Source organism: Acanthochromis polyacanthus, chromosome 2 (genome assembly GCF_021347895.1).
Source record: "Acanthochromis polyacanthus isolate Apoly-LR-REF ecotype Palm Island chromosome 2, KAUST_Apoly_ChrSc, whole genome shotgun sequence".
NCBI classification, from domain to species: domain Eukaryota; kingdom Metazoa; phylum Chordata; class Actinopteri; family Pomacentridae; genus Acanthochromis; species Acanthochromis polyacanthus.
Window position 1 is genome coordinate 38,421,910 of NC_067114.1, and position 17,614 is coordinate 38,439,523.

The following is a 17,614-nucleotide window of genomic DNA, read 5'->3' on the forward strand; positions in this document are numbered from 1 at the left end:
AATTGCATAATCGTATCGCTTTCGCTAAAAAAGCAAAACATGATTATTAGTTATCTTGACCACAAATGATCCTGGGAGATTCTGGGAATCTATAAAGTCTCTCTCTGCTAACTCTTGCTCATCAGAGTTACCTTCTCAATTAATGGCTGACTGTATCTGTGTTAAAATAGTCTGAGATAGCATAAGAGCACATTCTCACTGGCAGAGTCATTTAAAGTTCCCAGGTTGTCCTTTAAAGCTGCAGCAAAAATCCACCACTGAAAATTCTTTTTCTGCTTCACAGATCTGAAACTAATTTGTGTAACAACTGGGAGTTTTGTGCTGGAGCATGAATCGCTAAATCCACCCTCTACAGATCTTATCTTTCATCTGGCGGAACAGCATCTATGATTCCATAACAGGGAATTTTCTAAACAACCTTAGGGTGGTTTTCCACCAATGTTTAGACAACTCTGTGAAACCATTTTGTGTGTGTGTGCTATGAACTATGTTCTTATACCAGGGTTTCTGACACATCACCCTCCGACGTCGATTTGGGATCCCCTTCCCTGGGACAGAAGGCAGTGAGGTTCAGTCTTGGTTTGTGGAGCCAGAGTCTCAGATCTTTCCACTCCTAATTTGCAGGTTTTGCCAGTGAGGAGCCACCTCCAAAAACAGCTCATCCTGTGAGAGGAAGAGATACACTGAAAGAGCAGCAGCAGACCTCATCCAGATTTATTTAGCTGTTTTTAGTGTAACAATTCTTTGCAAATGAGGTAAATTGTGATGAGATTGAACCAGCAACAGATTTGCAGCAGAGACCATAAATGTACAGCAAAGAATCTGTAGAATTTTATAACATAATAAGAAGAGGTGAGGAGGATACTGAAATATCACAGTCATCATTCTTCGTCAGTCTTTTCATCAGTGTCCACACTAACCACGCAAATGGCATGCCTTTGGATCGTAGCGTCCTTGTTGATCCACACTACTGTTTTTTCCGTGTCCTTTCCATGTCCTTGTCCTCCACCACGGCCTTGCCCTCAGTCTCCAGTCTCCATCCCCCATCCTCAGTCTTCTTACTCGTTTATACTCATGCAGCTGGTCTTGTGTGTGTTCAGCTGCAGGACAAGAGCAGAGCAGGATATCTGCTATTTGGAAATTAATCTGTCTGTCATTGTGGTTTTCTGCATAGGAAGTGGATGAAGGGGAGCTGAGGGAGAAGGTCAGGCCTCTTCTTCTGTCTTTTCCTCTTTGTTCTCGTTTAGGGGTGAATCACCTCCTTCTGCTTCCAAGAGTGGATTGTTACCTCCTTGTTCTTGAACTGGAGGAGGAGGAGGAGCGTAGTCCAGGTCTGGATCCAGCCTAAATGGACTGTGTCGCTTGCGTACCTCACTCAAAACAGGATATAATGTGTTAGTGTTTCCTAGTTTTTATGAATTTGTGTTTTCAGAATTACTTGCACTTCATCCACAACAACTTGACAATTACCTAAATTATTTGGCCAAACTGACATAAACTTTTCAAAAATTACTTGAAATTTGTTCACAATGTCTCCAAATATGTCCAAAATAAAAGACAACAAGGCAAAATGAGTACACCAAGGCTTTATCTGTTTCAGTTGTGTGTTGGTGACATCTAGTGGTCACTTTGCTCACTTTAGGATATACAATGTCACCAACAGGCTGTCTGAAGATCACTTTACAGTTTTTCTCGATTGCTAAGACACATTTCTGGAAAGCTGCTCTCCTTTTCCCTAAACTGTGAACACAAAACCCAATTTTCAAGCTACATTCACAAAACCTCGGACTCTTCTTGCAAAACCAAACTTTCACCCCAGAACAGTTCAATCTGTGCTCAAAACTGAACTTTGCTGTCAAGTCATGCCTCAAGTCAATCAAAATTAAATACTCTACTGAGCAGTCACTAAACACTACATAGAAAAAGGAAAACACAATGCTCAGGACATGAAGTGGTAGAAATAAATGGTTATTTAGGCTAAATGCATGTTGCAAAACAAAATACCTGAGCATTTGTAACACTTGTACATAGAAAAAAGAATTTGCAAAAAAAAAACAGAAATCCTGTGCATTTACATGTAGCACTTGTACGTAAAAATAAAGCACAAAAATGTACAAATGAAGTACAAAGAAAAGAAGTGCATTACTCTGCATTACACCAGTCGCTCTCTGCTCCCTTCATGAAGCTTTGCACGCTCTCCTGCTTCTGGAACCCCAAGGCATTACTAGTAGATGGATGCACAATTAAACCACATAGATCACTAGTGGCCATTTTTAAGGCTCTAACAGTAGATCAATGACTAATGAAACTAGAAAAGCACTCAGAGAGCGCAGTACTCCGCCAAGGCTGCTCAGTTGATGTATTATTTCCAACGGATGAAATGTTTAATAGGGCTGCACAGTCTGGTAGTGGTTAGCACTTTTGCCTTGAAGCAAGAAGATCTCCAGTTCAAATCCCGGCCTGAGGCCTGTTCCCACAATAAAGTGTGCTGAGATGTGTTACAAGGGGTGAGTTGTTACTTGAAATAACAAACATTGTTTTTTCACCTTCTCCCACTCAAGGTATGCCAGTATATTTAAATCATTTAAAGCATTTGATTGTTGACCACCGCAAACTATTTAAACACTTGTATCCAAACAAAAGCTTGATTCCGAAGCACCTTTTTATGATCCATTACCCATCTTCTATAAGGAAAAATTTGCCCCTTCCTTTAAACACCAATCAGCCATAACATTATGACCACTGACAGGTGAAGTGAATAACTTGGACCCTGAACAATGCCAGGAAGGGACAAAATGAAACCAGGTCATAAAGCAGCTTCTTTGTCAACCATTTAACACACAGAAAGCATTGTGACAGGGAAGGATTCAACACCTTGTTTGTTTTTTAAGCAGCACAGTGACTATAAAAAGGTACAAGAAGAAATAGGACTACACACACAAAGAACAGAAGATTTAATAACTTTGCCTTTGTGTTTGTATTTGCGTCAAATTCTTTCTTTTTTTGGGATTGTGTCAGGAAGGGCATCTGACGTAAAACTTTGGCCAAATCAAACATGCGAATCAAATGTATGACTTCTATACCGGATCGGTCGAGGCCCAGGTTAACAACGACCGCCATCGGTGCTGTCGACCTACAGGGTGCCGGTGGAAAATGGACAACTGTTGGTCGTTGTTAGTGGGTATGCACCACAGGTAGGATGTGAGCGGGAGGAGAAGGAGAAATTCTGGTTGGACTTGACTTTCAGGAAAGAGTTGAGACAGGCTTTGGATGATCAGGAGGTGCTTCCAGATGACTGGACAAATACAGCAAATGTGATCAGGGAGATAGGTCGGAGAGAACTTGGTGTGTCATCTGGAAGGAAAGGAGATAGGGAGACTTGGTGGTGGAATGAGGAGGTGCAGGAGTGGATCCAGAGAAAGAGGTTAGCTAAGAAGAAGTGGGACACTGAGAGGACCGAAGAGAGTAGACAGGAGTACAGCGAGACGCAGCATAAGGTGAAAGTAGAGGTGGCAAAGGCCAAACAAGGGGCTTACGATGACTTGTATTCTAGGTTGGACAGTAAGGAGGGAAAGACTGACCTGTATAGGTTGGCAAGGCAGAGAGATAGAGATGGGAAGGACGTGCAGCAGGTTAGGGTGATAAAGGACAAGGATGGAAGTGTGTTGACAGGTGTATCCCTCTATAATAAGATTTTAACAAAATGCTCAAAATATACCAGAATGCAGGAAATAGGATCAGTAATTTTCAAAATTTTCTGGGGGAGGACACCCAGACCCCCCATCAGCATCCTGCACAAACCAAATCTCACTCTGAGGTCTGGTCACTACTTGGCAGCTCTGAGTTATTGTGTTGTGAGCAAAAGTCATGGCCACTGTGGTGTAAAACATTTACACAGTAAAGTATTTCTGAATAAATCTAAATCTTAATGTGGATAAGCAATTTCTCAGTTTCTGTTAGCTGTAAAATCAAATGTTCGCTCACATCCTGTGCATCTCCTGGGGGTTAAGCCCCCCTGTCCTTAAAACCTAGTGACACCTCTATGGGAAAGAGTAGTGGAAGCTAGACTAAGGACAGAAATGAGCATTTGTGAGCAGCCATACAGTTTCATGCCGAGAAAGAATTCTACAGGTGCAGTATTTGCTTTGAGGATGTTGATAGAGAAGGTCAGAGGGAGCTGCATTGTGTCTTTGTAGATCTAGAGAAAGCATAAGACAGGGTGGCGGGAGGGGAAATGTGGTGTTGCATGAGGACGTCTGGAGAGGCAGAGAAGTATGTTAGAGTCTTACAGGACATGTATGAGGGCTTTAAGATAGTGGTGAGGTGTGCTGTAGGTGTGACAGAGGAGTTCAAGGTGGAGGTGGGACGGCATCAAGGACCAGCTCTGAGCGCCTTCTTGTTTGCTATGGTCATGGACAGATGAGATTAAACAGGAAATTCCATGGACTATGATGTTTGCAGATGGCACTGTGACCTGTAGTGAGAGCAGGGAGCAGGTGGAAGAAAATGAAGGTTAGCTGCAGCAAGACAGGGTGCATGAGTGTAACTGAGATAGACCCAAGTGGAAGGTTGAGTTTACAGAGAGTAGAGATAAAGAAGGTGGAGGATTTTAAGTTCTGAGGATCGACAATCCAGAGCAATGGAGAGAGTGGAAAAGAGGTGAAGAAGCAAGCAGGTTGGAGCAGGTGGAGAAAAGTGTCAGGTGTGATGAGAAACATCAGCAAGAATGAAAGGTAAGGTGTAGGAAATGGTGGTGGGAGCAGAGATGTTGTTTGGTTTAGAGACGGTGGCACTGAGGAAAAAACGGGAGGCAGAGATTATAATGCTGAGGTTCTCTTTGGGAGTGACCAGGATGGATAGGAACAGGAATGAGAACATCAGATGGACAGAGCATGTTGGTTATTTTGGAGATAAAACCAGAGGGGCCAGACTGAGATGGTTTGGAGATGTACAGAAGAGGGATAGTGAATATATTGGTAGAAGGATGCTGAGTTTTGAATTGCCAGGCAGGAGGCCAAGAGGAAGACCAAAGAGGAGGTTTATGGACGTAGTGAAAGAGGAGATGAAGGTAGTTGGTGTGAGAGAAGGAGATGCAGAGGACAGGCTGAGATGTGATGACCTCTGAAGGGAAAAGCTGAAAGGAAAAGTTCAGGTGATACACTGAAATTCAGATAGAATTTATGAACATAGCCACAGTTAAACAAATTGCTGGAGAATACATACTTTTCATCATTAGCTATGTTTGTTTGGTTTAGTTAACTGTGTTTGTACTGCTAACAAACATTACAAACCTGATTAGTGAGGAATTAACTTTGCGCTAGGCAGTCAAACATTCCCCTGTTTGTATATGGTTAACTTTAATCAAATATTTTCATAGATTGTACGTTTCTGTTCTGACAACCAAACCAAACGACAGCAGGTGTTCCACCCGTCGAAGTCTGCAGCAAAAGTGTGTCATAGATACATATGAGGCACATGTCTTATGGTGATGAGATAAAATGTGCAACACAACAATCTTTTTACATTCGAAAGTACCGTTAGTAAGTTCAGTTTGTTTTGAACACAATCTACTGGTGGCTGTGATATTTTGAAAATGCTTTTCAAACTTTTATTTTGTGAAGGTATGAGCAATGGATAACAATTTACAAGCCAGTAAAATTATTGTAGATTTCTTATTCTCAAAAATTGTCGATTTTACTGTTGATAGAAAATAAGTTCAGTTTGAGATAAAAAAAAAATTCCTGTCATGTCTGGCTGGCATAAAAGTCGGAGCCTTGAATAAGTTGTATTGTTAAAATCATTTTGCTTTTATTTAGTAGGGTTAGGGTTAGGGTTAGGGTTAGCAGTAAATACAAATATACCTCAAAAGTAAGAATTGTTTCATTTGTGTTACTTCAAAATGACCAGAAACTTAGCTGCGTGTTCTTCAACTAAAACTTTAAATCTTTTGTGACACATTCCATGAAGTCACTCTGAATTGATAAGAGGCAGAGAGAAATACTGGCCTGACAGACAGCAACAACAGAGTAGATGAAGAAAAGAGGGTTGAAGGACACTGTAAAGTCTGATTACTGCCTCATCATGATGCTGCACTTTACTTAAGGATTAGAATAAGTCATGCTTAAATGAAATCCCTCAAACACAGCTGCCGAGATGGGAGCAATGCTGTAACAATGCGTCTCTGTTTTCTAGAAAAACATCCTGTTCTCCGCCTTCAGGTACTATAATAAAACATTAAATAAAGCTGCTTCACTGAGTACATGGTCATGATGTCAGAATATTGGCATCCTTTCATCGACATATAAAATTCTTGTCATATTTTCAATGCTGCTCAAAAGCCTTTTTTAAATTCAGTTGTTCAGTTTGATCTAAAGAACACCTCAGTCTTTTGTCATTTAGCGATTTCAGGTAGCTTGGCATTTTTCCCACACTACATCCACAGGAGGAGCAAAGGGAAATTTACCCCTGAACAAGTCAAGTTCAACTTTTGATCTTGATAAAAGTGGCTCACACAAGGCAGACTTAAATACTCCTCCGGTGTTAGTTTTAGTGGTAACAAGCTGCAGAACATCTTGTTGGTCCTCTGCACTGAGGTATTGCATCTGTTTCATTGCTCTTATTTACAGATAAAGCTTCTCTCAAGTTACTTTAAATGAGATTGGATCAGTTTTGGTTGTTTTGTTTTTGAGTTGTGATTGTGTAACTTTGTTTAAGAGTTATTACCTTGATAAGATAAATTTAATTTGACATATTTTGGTCACGTATATGTACATTAATGATGCAAATTTTATTTACCTGAGTCACGCATATTTTATTATTGTTATTGTTTTGTCTCATTAAGTGAAACTGCATGTAAGAATACCAGCCTAACTCCATGTTACCTCTTTAAGGTTCATTTTAAATATTTATAGAAATAGTTACAATAGGTTTCAGATTTGGTGCTGAAATCAGAAGCATTTTACTTCTGCATGCTCAGGTGATAATGTGTACACTATCTAACAGCAGCCTTTGATATGGTGGACCACCAGATTTTATTGTCACGGTTGGAGAACTGGGTGGGAATAAAAGGTCTAGCCTTGTATAAATCATATTTGTCCATCAAAAGCTTTTCTGTCCAGGTTGGGGATTCTGTTTCCACTGCAGCTCCTCTGATGTGTGGCGTACCGCAAGGGTCAGTTCTTGGGCCCTTGCTTTTTTATTGTACTTGTTGCCTCTTGGGTCAGTTGTGCATAGACATAATGTGTTGTTTAATTTTTAGGCAGATGACTGCCAAATTTATTTGCCTTTGAAATGGTCCAAGTCCCTTCTTGAATGCTTTGAAGAAGTAAAATTGTGGATGGCTTAGAATTTTTTGCATTTCAATGAGCAAAAAACTGAGGTATTGCTGTTTTCTTCCAATGACTGTACTCGGTTGGTCAAAGCTGAGCTCGGTTCTTTAACCCAAGCCGTAAGACCAGTTGTGATGAATCTGGGTGTGAAGATGGACTCTGTTTTTAAATTGGATGCCCATATCAGTGCTGTTGTAAAGTCAAGCTTTAATCATTTGAAGCAACTTGCCAAAGTGAAGCCTTTTTTATCTCCTCACAACTTTGACAAGCACTACCGCTTTTACTACCACTCGTTTAGATTATTGCAATGCGCTTTACTCAGGACTCAGCAAAACCTCACTGTCGAGACTACAGCTGGTTCAGAACGCTGCCCCTTGGCTTTTAACAGGATCATGGAAATTTGATCACATAACTCCCATCCTCCAATCCCTCCACTGGCTCCCCATGCACCTCCGTATTGATTTTAAACTTCTTTTATTTGTTTTTAAATGACTTCATGGTTTGGCCCCCTTGTGCATGTGTGACCTCCTGGTTCCCTACAATCCATCTCACTCACTGAGATAGGCAGATCAAGCTTTATCTTGTTACGCTTTTGACCAAAACTTCCCATTTTTGGCATGCTGGTAGTATAGGCTATGTAGAATGCACCTATTAGCCATTTTTTTGATAACTTCATTCTATGCTGAGTTATATATGAAAATCTTTGTAGCAATTGTTTCGTTTCATTACCAAGGTAACCACAGTGAAATATGACAAAATGGCTAATAGGTGCATTCTACATAGCCTATACTACCAGCATGCCAAAAATGGGAAGTTTTGGTCAAAAGCGTAAGAAGATAAATTAAGGGGCAGTTTATGTGTGTCCGAAAATCAAGTTTTGGGAAATCGGCACTTAATTTCAATCCAGTTGTTCAAAATGAAAAAAAATTGGTTTCACAGTAAAGTTGGTGTTTAGAGGTCTCTAAAAGTGTACAGGTTGCATACCTTATCTTCAAAAAGTGTGTGCAATATGAAACTTTCAACATTGGTCAGTTTTAGTACTCGGTCGGGTGAAGCTCCCCCTTAAATCTCTTTTAAGGGGGAGCTCAGCTTAGAGGTGACTTTTTGGTTTGAGATATTTATTTCGAATATGTAAACACAAGTATCAGGTGAGCAAAGAATGGATATTAATTATCCATATATATACTGTATATGCATACGCATACATACAAACATATCTATACATACATAGATGTAGACATACATACCCAAGACTCATATTCATACATATCCATACACATGCATACAAAACAATTTCATAAAGCAGAAGAATTTTGCCACACTTCTGGATTAGATCTACATATTCGAAAAGGAGTGAGAAGAAGTGAGCAAACACTTGAAGACTTTTACTGTACAACCTGTGTTTTATGTCTTATTTTTATACTCGCACTACTTCAGTTGTATTTTTTTTAATTTATTTATTTTGTTTTAATGTGTACAGCACTTTGGTCGACAGTGTTGTTTTTGAAGTGCTTTAGAAATAAAGTTGGATTGGATTGGATTGGATCTTTAAACTCCAATAACTTAAAGACAAAATCAGCCAGCACTGCTCCCAGGAAACCGAAGAAACATACAAACTGTTTAAAAGAAAGTATAGCGTAACGGCTCCTTTCCAATTCTTAGTTTCGAAATTCACCAACCACCACTGGTGTGATCGATTAAATCACAGATTGTCCAGGTGTTCCACTTCAGAGACTTTATTGGCAAAAGTCTAACTGGGTGTACAGAATGCCGTATGTGTGTTCTGAAAATGAAAATATAACACAATATGAGAATATATATCTATGTACCAACTACCATTAACAGAGATTTGTTCATTCAAAATGTCACATTGGCTTTGGTATATCACAAATGACCACTAGATGGTGCCATCAGACCATACAATACGTCCCTTCACAAATTCCCTGAGGGGAATATAACACAAAGGCAGTACCTTTCATGCAGGAAATACCAATAACTATATGTAACTAGCAGAGGTTAGCACCCTACAGCACATATGCAACACACGTATATATCTCTGCAGCGACAATAGCCATAGCACATAAACTTCTTCTACAATAGCATACGTGGTAATAAACATTAACTACTACTGCAATAGCAACAGGCTCTATCAGTATTTCTATTCTTCAAAAAAATCTGTACAATACCACTGATATGTGCAGTAATTATTGTTATAGTCGTTACTTTTTGGATTACCAATAGCCATGTATATTTTGGTCTACTTTTTATTTTTAGACTACATTCCTTAAATGATACACTACTTTTGCTTATGTAACATTGCAGATTTACCCACTCTGAGACTAAAAAAGGTTTTTCTTATCTTATTGTATCGTATAGTATCACATTGTATCATGCTGTGTCTTATCATATCTTTCCTTTCTTATCTCATCTCATCGTGTCTTATTGTATCTTATCTATCTTCAGTAAGAATATACCAAAGTCTTTCTATCGTTTACATACCCTCCTTACAATCTCTTTATAAACTTATAAACAAAGGATACACCATGTTCATGATTGTGCGATTAGTTTGGCAGATATGTCTGTAATTCATTGACTGTTTCTTGTGATGTTTGTTGTAATAACTGAGAGGAATCACTGTTCCTTGCAGTTGGATGATTTTTAAACATATGCCACCAGAGATATGATCAATAATTAACGCCACATTTTTTACCGAACTTCACCCGAGCATATTTCCAGCTTCTTTTATGCATGGCGAAACTTAGAACTTTGGACTCAGCAGAGAAAGCGCCTGGCTAGAAACACAGACCATTGGAGTGATGCGTGGTGTAGGACAGGAAATGTGGACCAGATTTTCACAAACCTGGTGTTCTCTGGACTATAAACGCGAACTGGATTTCCCCAAAGGTGACTGAGAAACTTGTAGCTGGGTGACAGATGCTCTGATGGGGAGCGGCCGCACAGATACGCCCCCCGTCTCTGAGTCCATCCCAAAACACCAAATATTGGTTGCAGCACCATCTTCAATTTTACTGTGGGTGCTGATGGTGGAAGATCATGATAAAAAAAACTTTATGTGCAAAATTACAGGCTTATACTCCCAATAATTTTTGAGTCATGGCATTTTCAAATTTTAATAAATCAATCGAAAATGCCCTTCCCCCAATCCTCGCCTGGAATTTTTAGGTTTTAAAATGCTTATATCTCTGCTTCTGGGTGTCACAGAGACTTGAAATTTTTTTCTCCAAGCTCTCTACATGTTGGTGATGTCCTAGAAGCAACACACACACTCAGGAGAAGTCTCTACAGAGCAGGGGGGCTTGCCCAAAATGTATAAATTATTTGTAAAAACCACTCGCGAGTAAGGTTAAGGGTGTTAAAAACACAAGAAATCTCACAGATTAATGTCTTAGTACCATTTAGTATTGCTCTAGACCAGACTGGCTTATAACTTATACAGGAGGAGCCCTATAGGCACATTGTTTAGAGAGATATGGACTGCTGAACATTGCCCCCCATGAAAAGTGCCTAATTTTCAAGGACCCTGAAGTCAATGTAGCACAGTTGGTAGAGATCTGCAAATTTGCACAGAAACTCATCTATCCTCTTACTATAGCCATGCAAAGTCCCAACTTCTAGCCATCACTGCATCATGCTCAATTTTACCCCCAAACTAGGCCATTACTGGCTACTGGCGAATCTTAATCTACGCTATAGGGTACTATGTACAATAAGATGAAAATACATGTGCATCCACTGGTGTGGTAATTATGTTGGAAAATACTTGGGCCTTTATGCATAACAATCCACTAATGATACAAAAGGTGAAATGATTTGTTCTGTAATTACTTGAATGACAGAGGTATGTTTACTCTATTAAATTCAGAAGTTCAGTGGGCACAATTCAGCCCTTGCAAGTTATCTAAAAAATGTGGAAGTTATTTTTCCAACTCCAGTTATACACACCAGCATAAATATGCACACTATATATGTATAACAGGTAATGTTCAGATTCGTGACTACCAAAAGATTTCTTGTATCTTTAACACCCTTAACCCTACTTGCGAGTGGTTTTTACAAATAATTTATACATTTTGGGCAAGCCCCCCTGCTCTGTAGAGACTTCTCCTGAGTGTGTGTGTCATTTGTAGGACATCACCAACATGTAGGGAGCTTGGAGAAAAAAATTCAAGTCTCTGTGGTACCCAGAAGCAGAGATATATGCATTTTAAAACCTAAAAACCTGGGGGGGGGGGGGGGCATTTTGGCCTGAATTATTAAAATTTGAAAATGCCATAACTCAAAAACTATTGGGAGTAGATGAATTGGTCAATAGTAAGAGAGTGGAATATTCGAGAAGTACACAGAGGAGAGATGGCCAAAGTGCGGATTTGAAACTTTCTATCATTTTTTTTTAGTCAGGGGATAGTTATAATTCTTTGGGAAAGCAGCACGTTTTTCACTGGCTTTGGCCACAGATCACTCTCTCTGCTAGACACAGAGAAGACCAAAGATGCACAGAAAATTAAGATTTTGTTTTAGATGTAATATATTGCTACGACTACTACTACTAATAATAATAAAAATAAAACAACAACAACAATAATAACAATAATAATATTCATAATAAACATATTCTAGCAATGGAGAACACCAGGACTCCAGATTCTCTCTATGGTCCTAAAGCCTGTTTCTATTGTTTTTGACTGTGGTGGACAGAAGACGTTTTTTTTGGAGTCGCACAAATTCATTGATGTAAAATTTTATTGTAACTCCTGATGATTTCGTAAATAGTTGTGCAAAAGTGCCAAAAAATTTCCTGTATTTTAGTGCAAATAATGGTATTTAACTGTGTTTACTGCTACATTTGCACATTATTTTATTGCATAAACAATTTATATTTGCATTCTAAGTTCTGAAAAAGGTTTGTTACACATGTTTATGGTGTCCGCAGGAAAAAACAATCTAACTTTTTCCTACTCTGACTTTGTATTTTTTCTGCAATTTCATCTGCTAAACCAGATGTTTCTACTCAAAACTTCATGTTGGCTGACATGATAGTGACTTTGTATACTTGCTGCCCTCCATACAGGACAAGATGAAGGCCGAATATTCTTTGGAGCAGAACAGTTCTCGTAAAGTCTCTTTTGTAAGTACAGAACAAACAGCAGCTTCCACCAGAACGCTCCTGCTTTTGCTGCCTGACTTCTTTTCCTTTTCCTTTGTTTCTCTGGCATCATGTGTTGTCATTGCAGATATATTTGATCAACTTGTGGAGACTCTTTCGATGGAATATTGGCAACAAAAAAGCACAACTCTCTATTTCTTACTATTCAGCTCCACCTTTTATTCTGTCTCTGACTCCGTAGACCGAAAATGGTGTCCGATGGAGAACTGGATCTGCGGTCTCCAATCTAGAAGTCTATGATGTGGGCGAGAGTGAAACAGTCTCTAGTTCCTCATTTAAAAAATACCATCAGAGCCTGCAGACCCTCAAACCTTTCCGCTGGTCCTCACCACAGTCAGTTCATTGATGACATACTTTGTTTTTTCAGAGGCACTTGTGACATGTTTCCTGATAAATTGTAGATGCTTGAATATTTAATTCCCCTTATTTATTTATTTATTTTTTGACTAGGTCCCACCCTTTGGACAATGCAGGTTTCTTTTCCTTTGCGACCTTCGCCTGGATGACCCCCATGATGTGGGCCATGTTCAGGAACAAACTGGACGTGTCCTCTCTCAACTTGTCTCCTTTGGATGCAACCGACACAAGTGGAGAAAGGTCTGCTGATTCACATTTCTCTACTGTCACTAGATGTAATTGCAGTATATTTCTAAATAAGACACATCACAAGTGTCCTTGCTGTAATTTGTATCTGTATCATCATTAAGATGCGTGGGGAAAGTATTCAAATATTGTGTGTCTTCCAGGCTTCAGAGAATGTGGGATGAAGAAGTGGCAAAGAAAGGCCCAGAGAAAGCCTCTTTGGTTTGTGCGATCCTTCGTTTTCAAAGAACCAGGCTGATCATCTCTGTCACTGTGGGCGTCCTTGCCATGTTGGCAGTGTTTCTGGGCCCAGTGAGTCTTCTGTGTTTTCTTAAATGGTCTATACTTACAAAACTCATCTACATTAGTGGTACTCAGAGAAAGAAATCTCTCACCAGCTCATCAGAACGTGACAAACTGCTGCTATGCAGCCAAATACGCAACAAACTATGATGAACTGTGTATTCTGACACCTTTCTATCATAACCAGCATTAACTTCTTCAGCAATCTGAGCAACAGTAGCTCGTCTGTTGGATCAGACCACATGGGCCAGCCTTCACTCCCCAAATGAGCCTTGGTCTCCCGTGACCCTGTTGCTGGTTCACCACTGTTCCTTCCTTGGATCACTTTTGATAGATACTGATCACTGCAGACCAGGAACACCCCACAAGAGCTGCAGTTTTATAGATGCTCTGACCCAGTCATCTAGTCAGACTGGCTGAAGGCCTTAGGCTTGCCCATTTTTCCTGCTTCTAACACGTCAACTTTGAGGACAAAATGTTCACTTGCCCACTGACAGGTGCCGTGATGACGAGGTAATCAGTGTTTTTCACTTCACCTGCAAGTGGCCAGAATGTTATGCCTGATTGGTGTAGTTCCCAGGATGCATTGTTAGACAGTTTAAGCTCCACAGACCATTTGTTGTAGTTTCAAAAAACACACATGGTGGAATGTTGCTGTTTGTCTTAAATTTAGGTTCTGTTGTTTCTCTTTATGAGAATTAAAGTATGAATTCATTTTTGACACTTTCTGAACTTATTTGCCATTATAGGATAACTTTGGCATTATTAGTCACCCTAAGTGCAGTTAAGTCACCATTTTAGTTACAACAGTTTATGTGAACTTGTATTCTGTTGCCAGAATGATTTAATTATTTGTTACAGAAAACACAAATTGCTCCAAGTTGTCATTATGTAATCTTTATAAACCTCATATCCGCTACCATTTTTTGACAACATTGACACTCTGAACCTGTGGACTTTTAACATGATGTAAAAGCATGTAGTGACTCTCACTGCAACAACAACACTGTCTGAAGCTATTTAAATACTGCACAGTCCAGTGTGATGATTTATGCTGCCAAGTGTTGCAAAGATCTCTTTGTCTTGTCAGGCTGTTCCGGTCCAAGAGATCCTAAAGTATATTGAAGACCCAGGGAAGTCCACAGTTATCCATGGTGTTGGTTTGGCCTTAGGGCTGTTCACCACAGAGATCTTCAGAGCTTTCCTGATGTCCTTGATGTGGGCAATGAACATACGCACAGCAGTCAGACTGAAAGGAGCCTTCTCTTCAGTGGGCTTCCAGAAAGTCATCTCTCTTCGGGCGCACAGTGGAGTTTCGATGGGAGAGGTAAAAGAATGGCTTACACATGAACAATAAAGTTAATACTTGTTTAATGAAGTTTTTCTGCATATGTCAAGGAATGCTTTACTAAACAATCTTTATATGTCATCATCTGTAATATGTTCTTAGACCTGGTGGGTAAAAAACAGCAGCAGAAAACATTTTTTTTTGTCTTTAAAAGTTGATGCGTTTCATGGGGAATACACCCTCTCTTCTATTACTGAAGGTAACCTGCCCTGACTCTCTTTGTCTCCCATCCAGATGATTAATGTTCTGACCAGTGATGGCCACAGATTATTTGAAGCTGTGTTGCTTGGGAGCTTTGTGATTGCCACCCCAGTGCTCTTTATTGTGTGTGTCATCTACGCCTGCTACATTCTGGGCTACACTGCCCTGACTGGAGTCTGCACCTACATCATTTTTGTTCCTGTACAGGTATGTAGGTGTGGATTTTTTGAAATTTTTATCGGAGAAAACATAAAGACAAGTTTTTATAGGGTATTAATCAATGACTGAACTGAGATTGTAACTAATCCAACTGCAGGTATGACGATAAATTAGATCTATTTTCTCATTTGCGGCAGGATTTATTATTATCATTAAAGTCTGCAATAATGATGCTTTTAAAACGTTTCGGTTTACAGTTCTTTCTAACAAAGCTCATAACCAAGTTCAGATGGAAATCCATGCTGACAACAGACAGCCGCGTTCGCACCATGAATGAGATTCTCAACAGCATTAAGCTAATCAAGATGTACGCCTGGGAAGGTTCTTTTGAGAAGAAGGTTGCAGGTAAGATAGACAGCTCGATACATTTTTCATCTTTCTGTTATGTCAGTTGATTTCAATTTCATTTATATTGCACACATTCACAACATATGCCATCCCAAAGCACTTAGCATAGTGTGGTCCGGATCATACAAATTACAGAGAACAACCCGACAGTCAAAAGTAGCCTTTAGATTCCCTATGAGTGGCAGTGGGGAGGAACAAAAAAACTCCTGGGATGAGGAGGGGAAAAAACACCTCCAACAGAACCAGGCTCAGGGAAGGCAGATAGCAGGTGGTGAGGCTGTAGATCAGAGACATGTAGCTCCAGATCCAGAGACATCCACGGAGAGAACAAGCACAGAGTCAATGACATGTAATGGTGATATACACTGCCAGTCCAAAGAAAAAGTTGAACACTCTGATATTTTGTTGGACTGCCTTTGACTCCGGGAATGACATGTTTGCAGTGGCATCATTTCAATAAGCTTCTGCAATGGTACAGCATTTATTTCTGTCCAGAGTTGCATTAATTTTCTACCAAGATCTTACATTGATGATGGGAGAGTCAGACCACTGTGCAAAGTCTTCTCCAGCAAATCTCAAAGATTCTCAACAGGGCTGAGGTCTGGACTCTGTGGAGGCCAGTCTATGTGTGAAAATGATGTCTTATGCTCCCTGATCCATTCATTCACAATGTGAGCCTCATGAATCCTGGCATCATCATCTTGGAACATGCCCATGCCATCAGGGAAGCAAAACTCCTCTGATGGAAAGACCAGGGGCCTCATTTATAAAGCTTGCGTACGCACAAAACAGGGCTAGAAAGTGGCGTACGCCACTTTCTACACAAAAGTTGTGATTTATAAAAACAAACTTGGCGTGAGAATGTGCGCACCGGTGCGCCAACTTTGATGCTTGCTTAAGCACATTTTGGAGACAGAGGGAACGGCAGTGCTGGAGGGTGAAGTGGTGAATTGAAACCAGATTGATCTCAAACCTTTATTGTTATCACATATTAGACTTGTAGAGCCAGATAATCATAAACCCTCATTGTTGTAGATGTTCCTATAGTGCGTCATTCGGCCGACGACTGTATTTGCAGAACTATGTTCATATATCAACAGGGGCGGATTGAACGTTATTTCATTCGGTCTTTTGACCGAAGGGCCGATCCACATCTGGGGCCGGTGCGGTGATCTATATTAAATAATTTTGTTTACTGCTCACCTGGCGCCCGTACAGCTCATCGGGGAAAGCAGAAGACCCCTTTGCAGGGGTGGTCTCTGACGCAATGGCCCGGGTTCGATTCCTGCCCACAGCACTTTTATGCATGTCTTCTCCCCATTTCCTGTCACTCTTCACTGCAACTATCACAGTAAAAAGGCAAAAAAGTAAAGAATTTTGTTTATTTATCCATATGCGGCCGAATGGGATGAGCGTCCAACCATTAATCAGCCCTGTACAGGCACACAGGCCCACATGCTTCTCACCACAACCCCCGAGTGAAAATGAATTTGTCTATGTGAACCAAAAAAATGTACATTCAATCAATTTACAAATTATTTGTACATCGGACATGATCATAGCAAATTTAGTGGCAGGGTGGCCTGAGTCAACACATGATTCAGTCATCCTGACGCACAGCAGTGAAAAGACTGCTGGCCGGCGCTTCATAAAATGCCGTGGATCAGCAGCTTATTTATATACAGATACATTCATGAGTTACTTTGCATTGACCATTCATGGTAAAATGTGGGTGTGTTGTGGGCAGAATGTGAGGTGGATCCACCTGTGCAGTCTTCCAGCTGGTGTGTGATTTATCAAGAAATTGCATGCAGCTGTGCTTACGCAAAGTTTTATAAATCAAGGGCAAAGGGCGTACGCTCATTTCGGATTTTCGGCGTAGGCAAACTTTAGTATGAATCCTACGCAATGTTTTATAAATGAGGCCCCTGGTCATTCAGTATATTCAGGTAGTCAGCTGACCTCATTCTTTGGGAACATAACGCTGCTGAACCTGACCAACCCCAAATCATAACCCTAACCTTCACAGGTTTGTAGTCACTAGCCATGATGAGTGCTTCACTTCATCTGCCTCTCTTCTTACCCTGATGTACTCATCAC

The 17,614-nt window shown here is 40.2% G+C and overlaps 1 protein-coding gene across 1 annotated transcript in view; it reads left to right on the forward strand.

Moving 5' to 3' along the window:
* The first annotated feature begins 6,576 nt into the window (after nt 1–6,576).
* The window catches only part of LOC110946321 (ATP-binding cassette sub-family C member 12-like), a 43,481-nt gene continuing 32,443 nt past the window's right edge, over nt 6,577–17,614 (forward strand). Inside the window, exons 1-8 of the mRNA XM_051937314.1 lie at nt 6,577–6,593; nt 12,418–12,474; nt 12,695–12,846; nt 12,964–13,110; nt 13,260–13,407; nt 14,489–14,725; nt 14,981–15,154; nt 15,364–15,511. Coding sequence (XP_051793274.1) covers nt 12,424–12,474; nt 12,695–12,846; nt 12,964–13,110; nt 13,260–13,407; nt 14,489–14,725; nt 14,981–15,154; nt 15,364–15,511 — 1,057 coding nt within the window. The 5' untranslated portion in view covers nt 6,577–6,593; nt 12,418–12,423. The remainder of the gene's footprint in view (nt 6,594–12,417; nt 12,475–12,694; nt 12,847–12,963; nt 13,111–13,259; nt 13,408–14,488; nt 14,726–14,980; nt 15,155–15,363; nt 15,512–17,614) is intronic.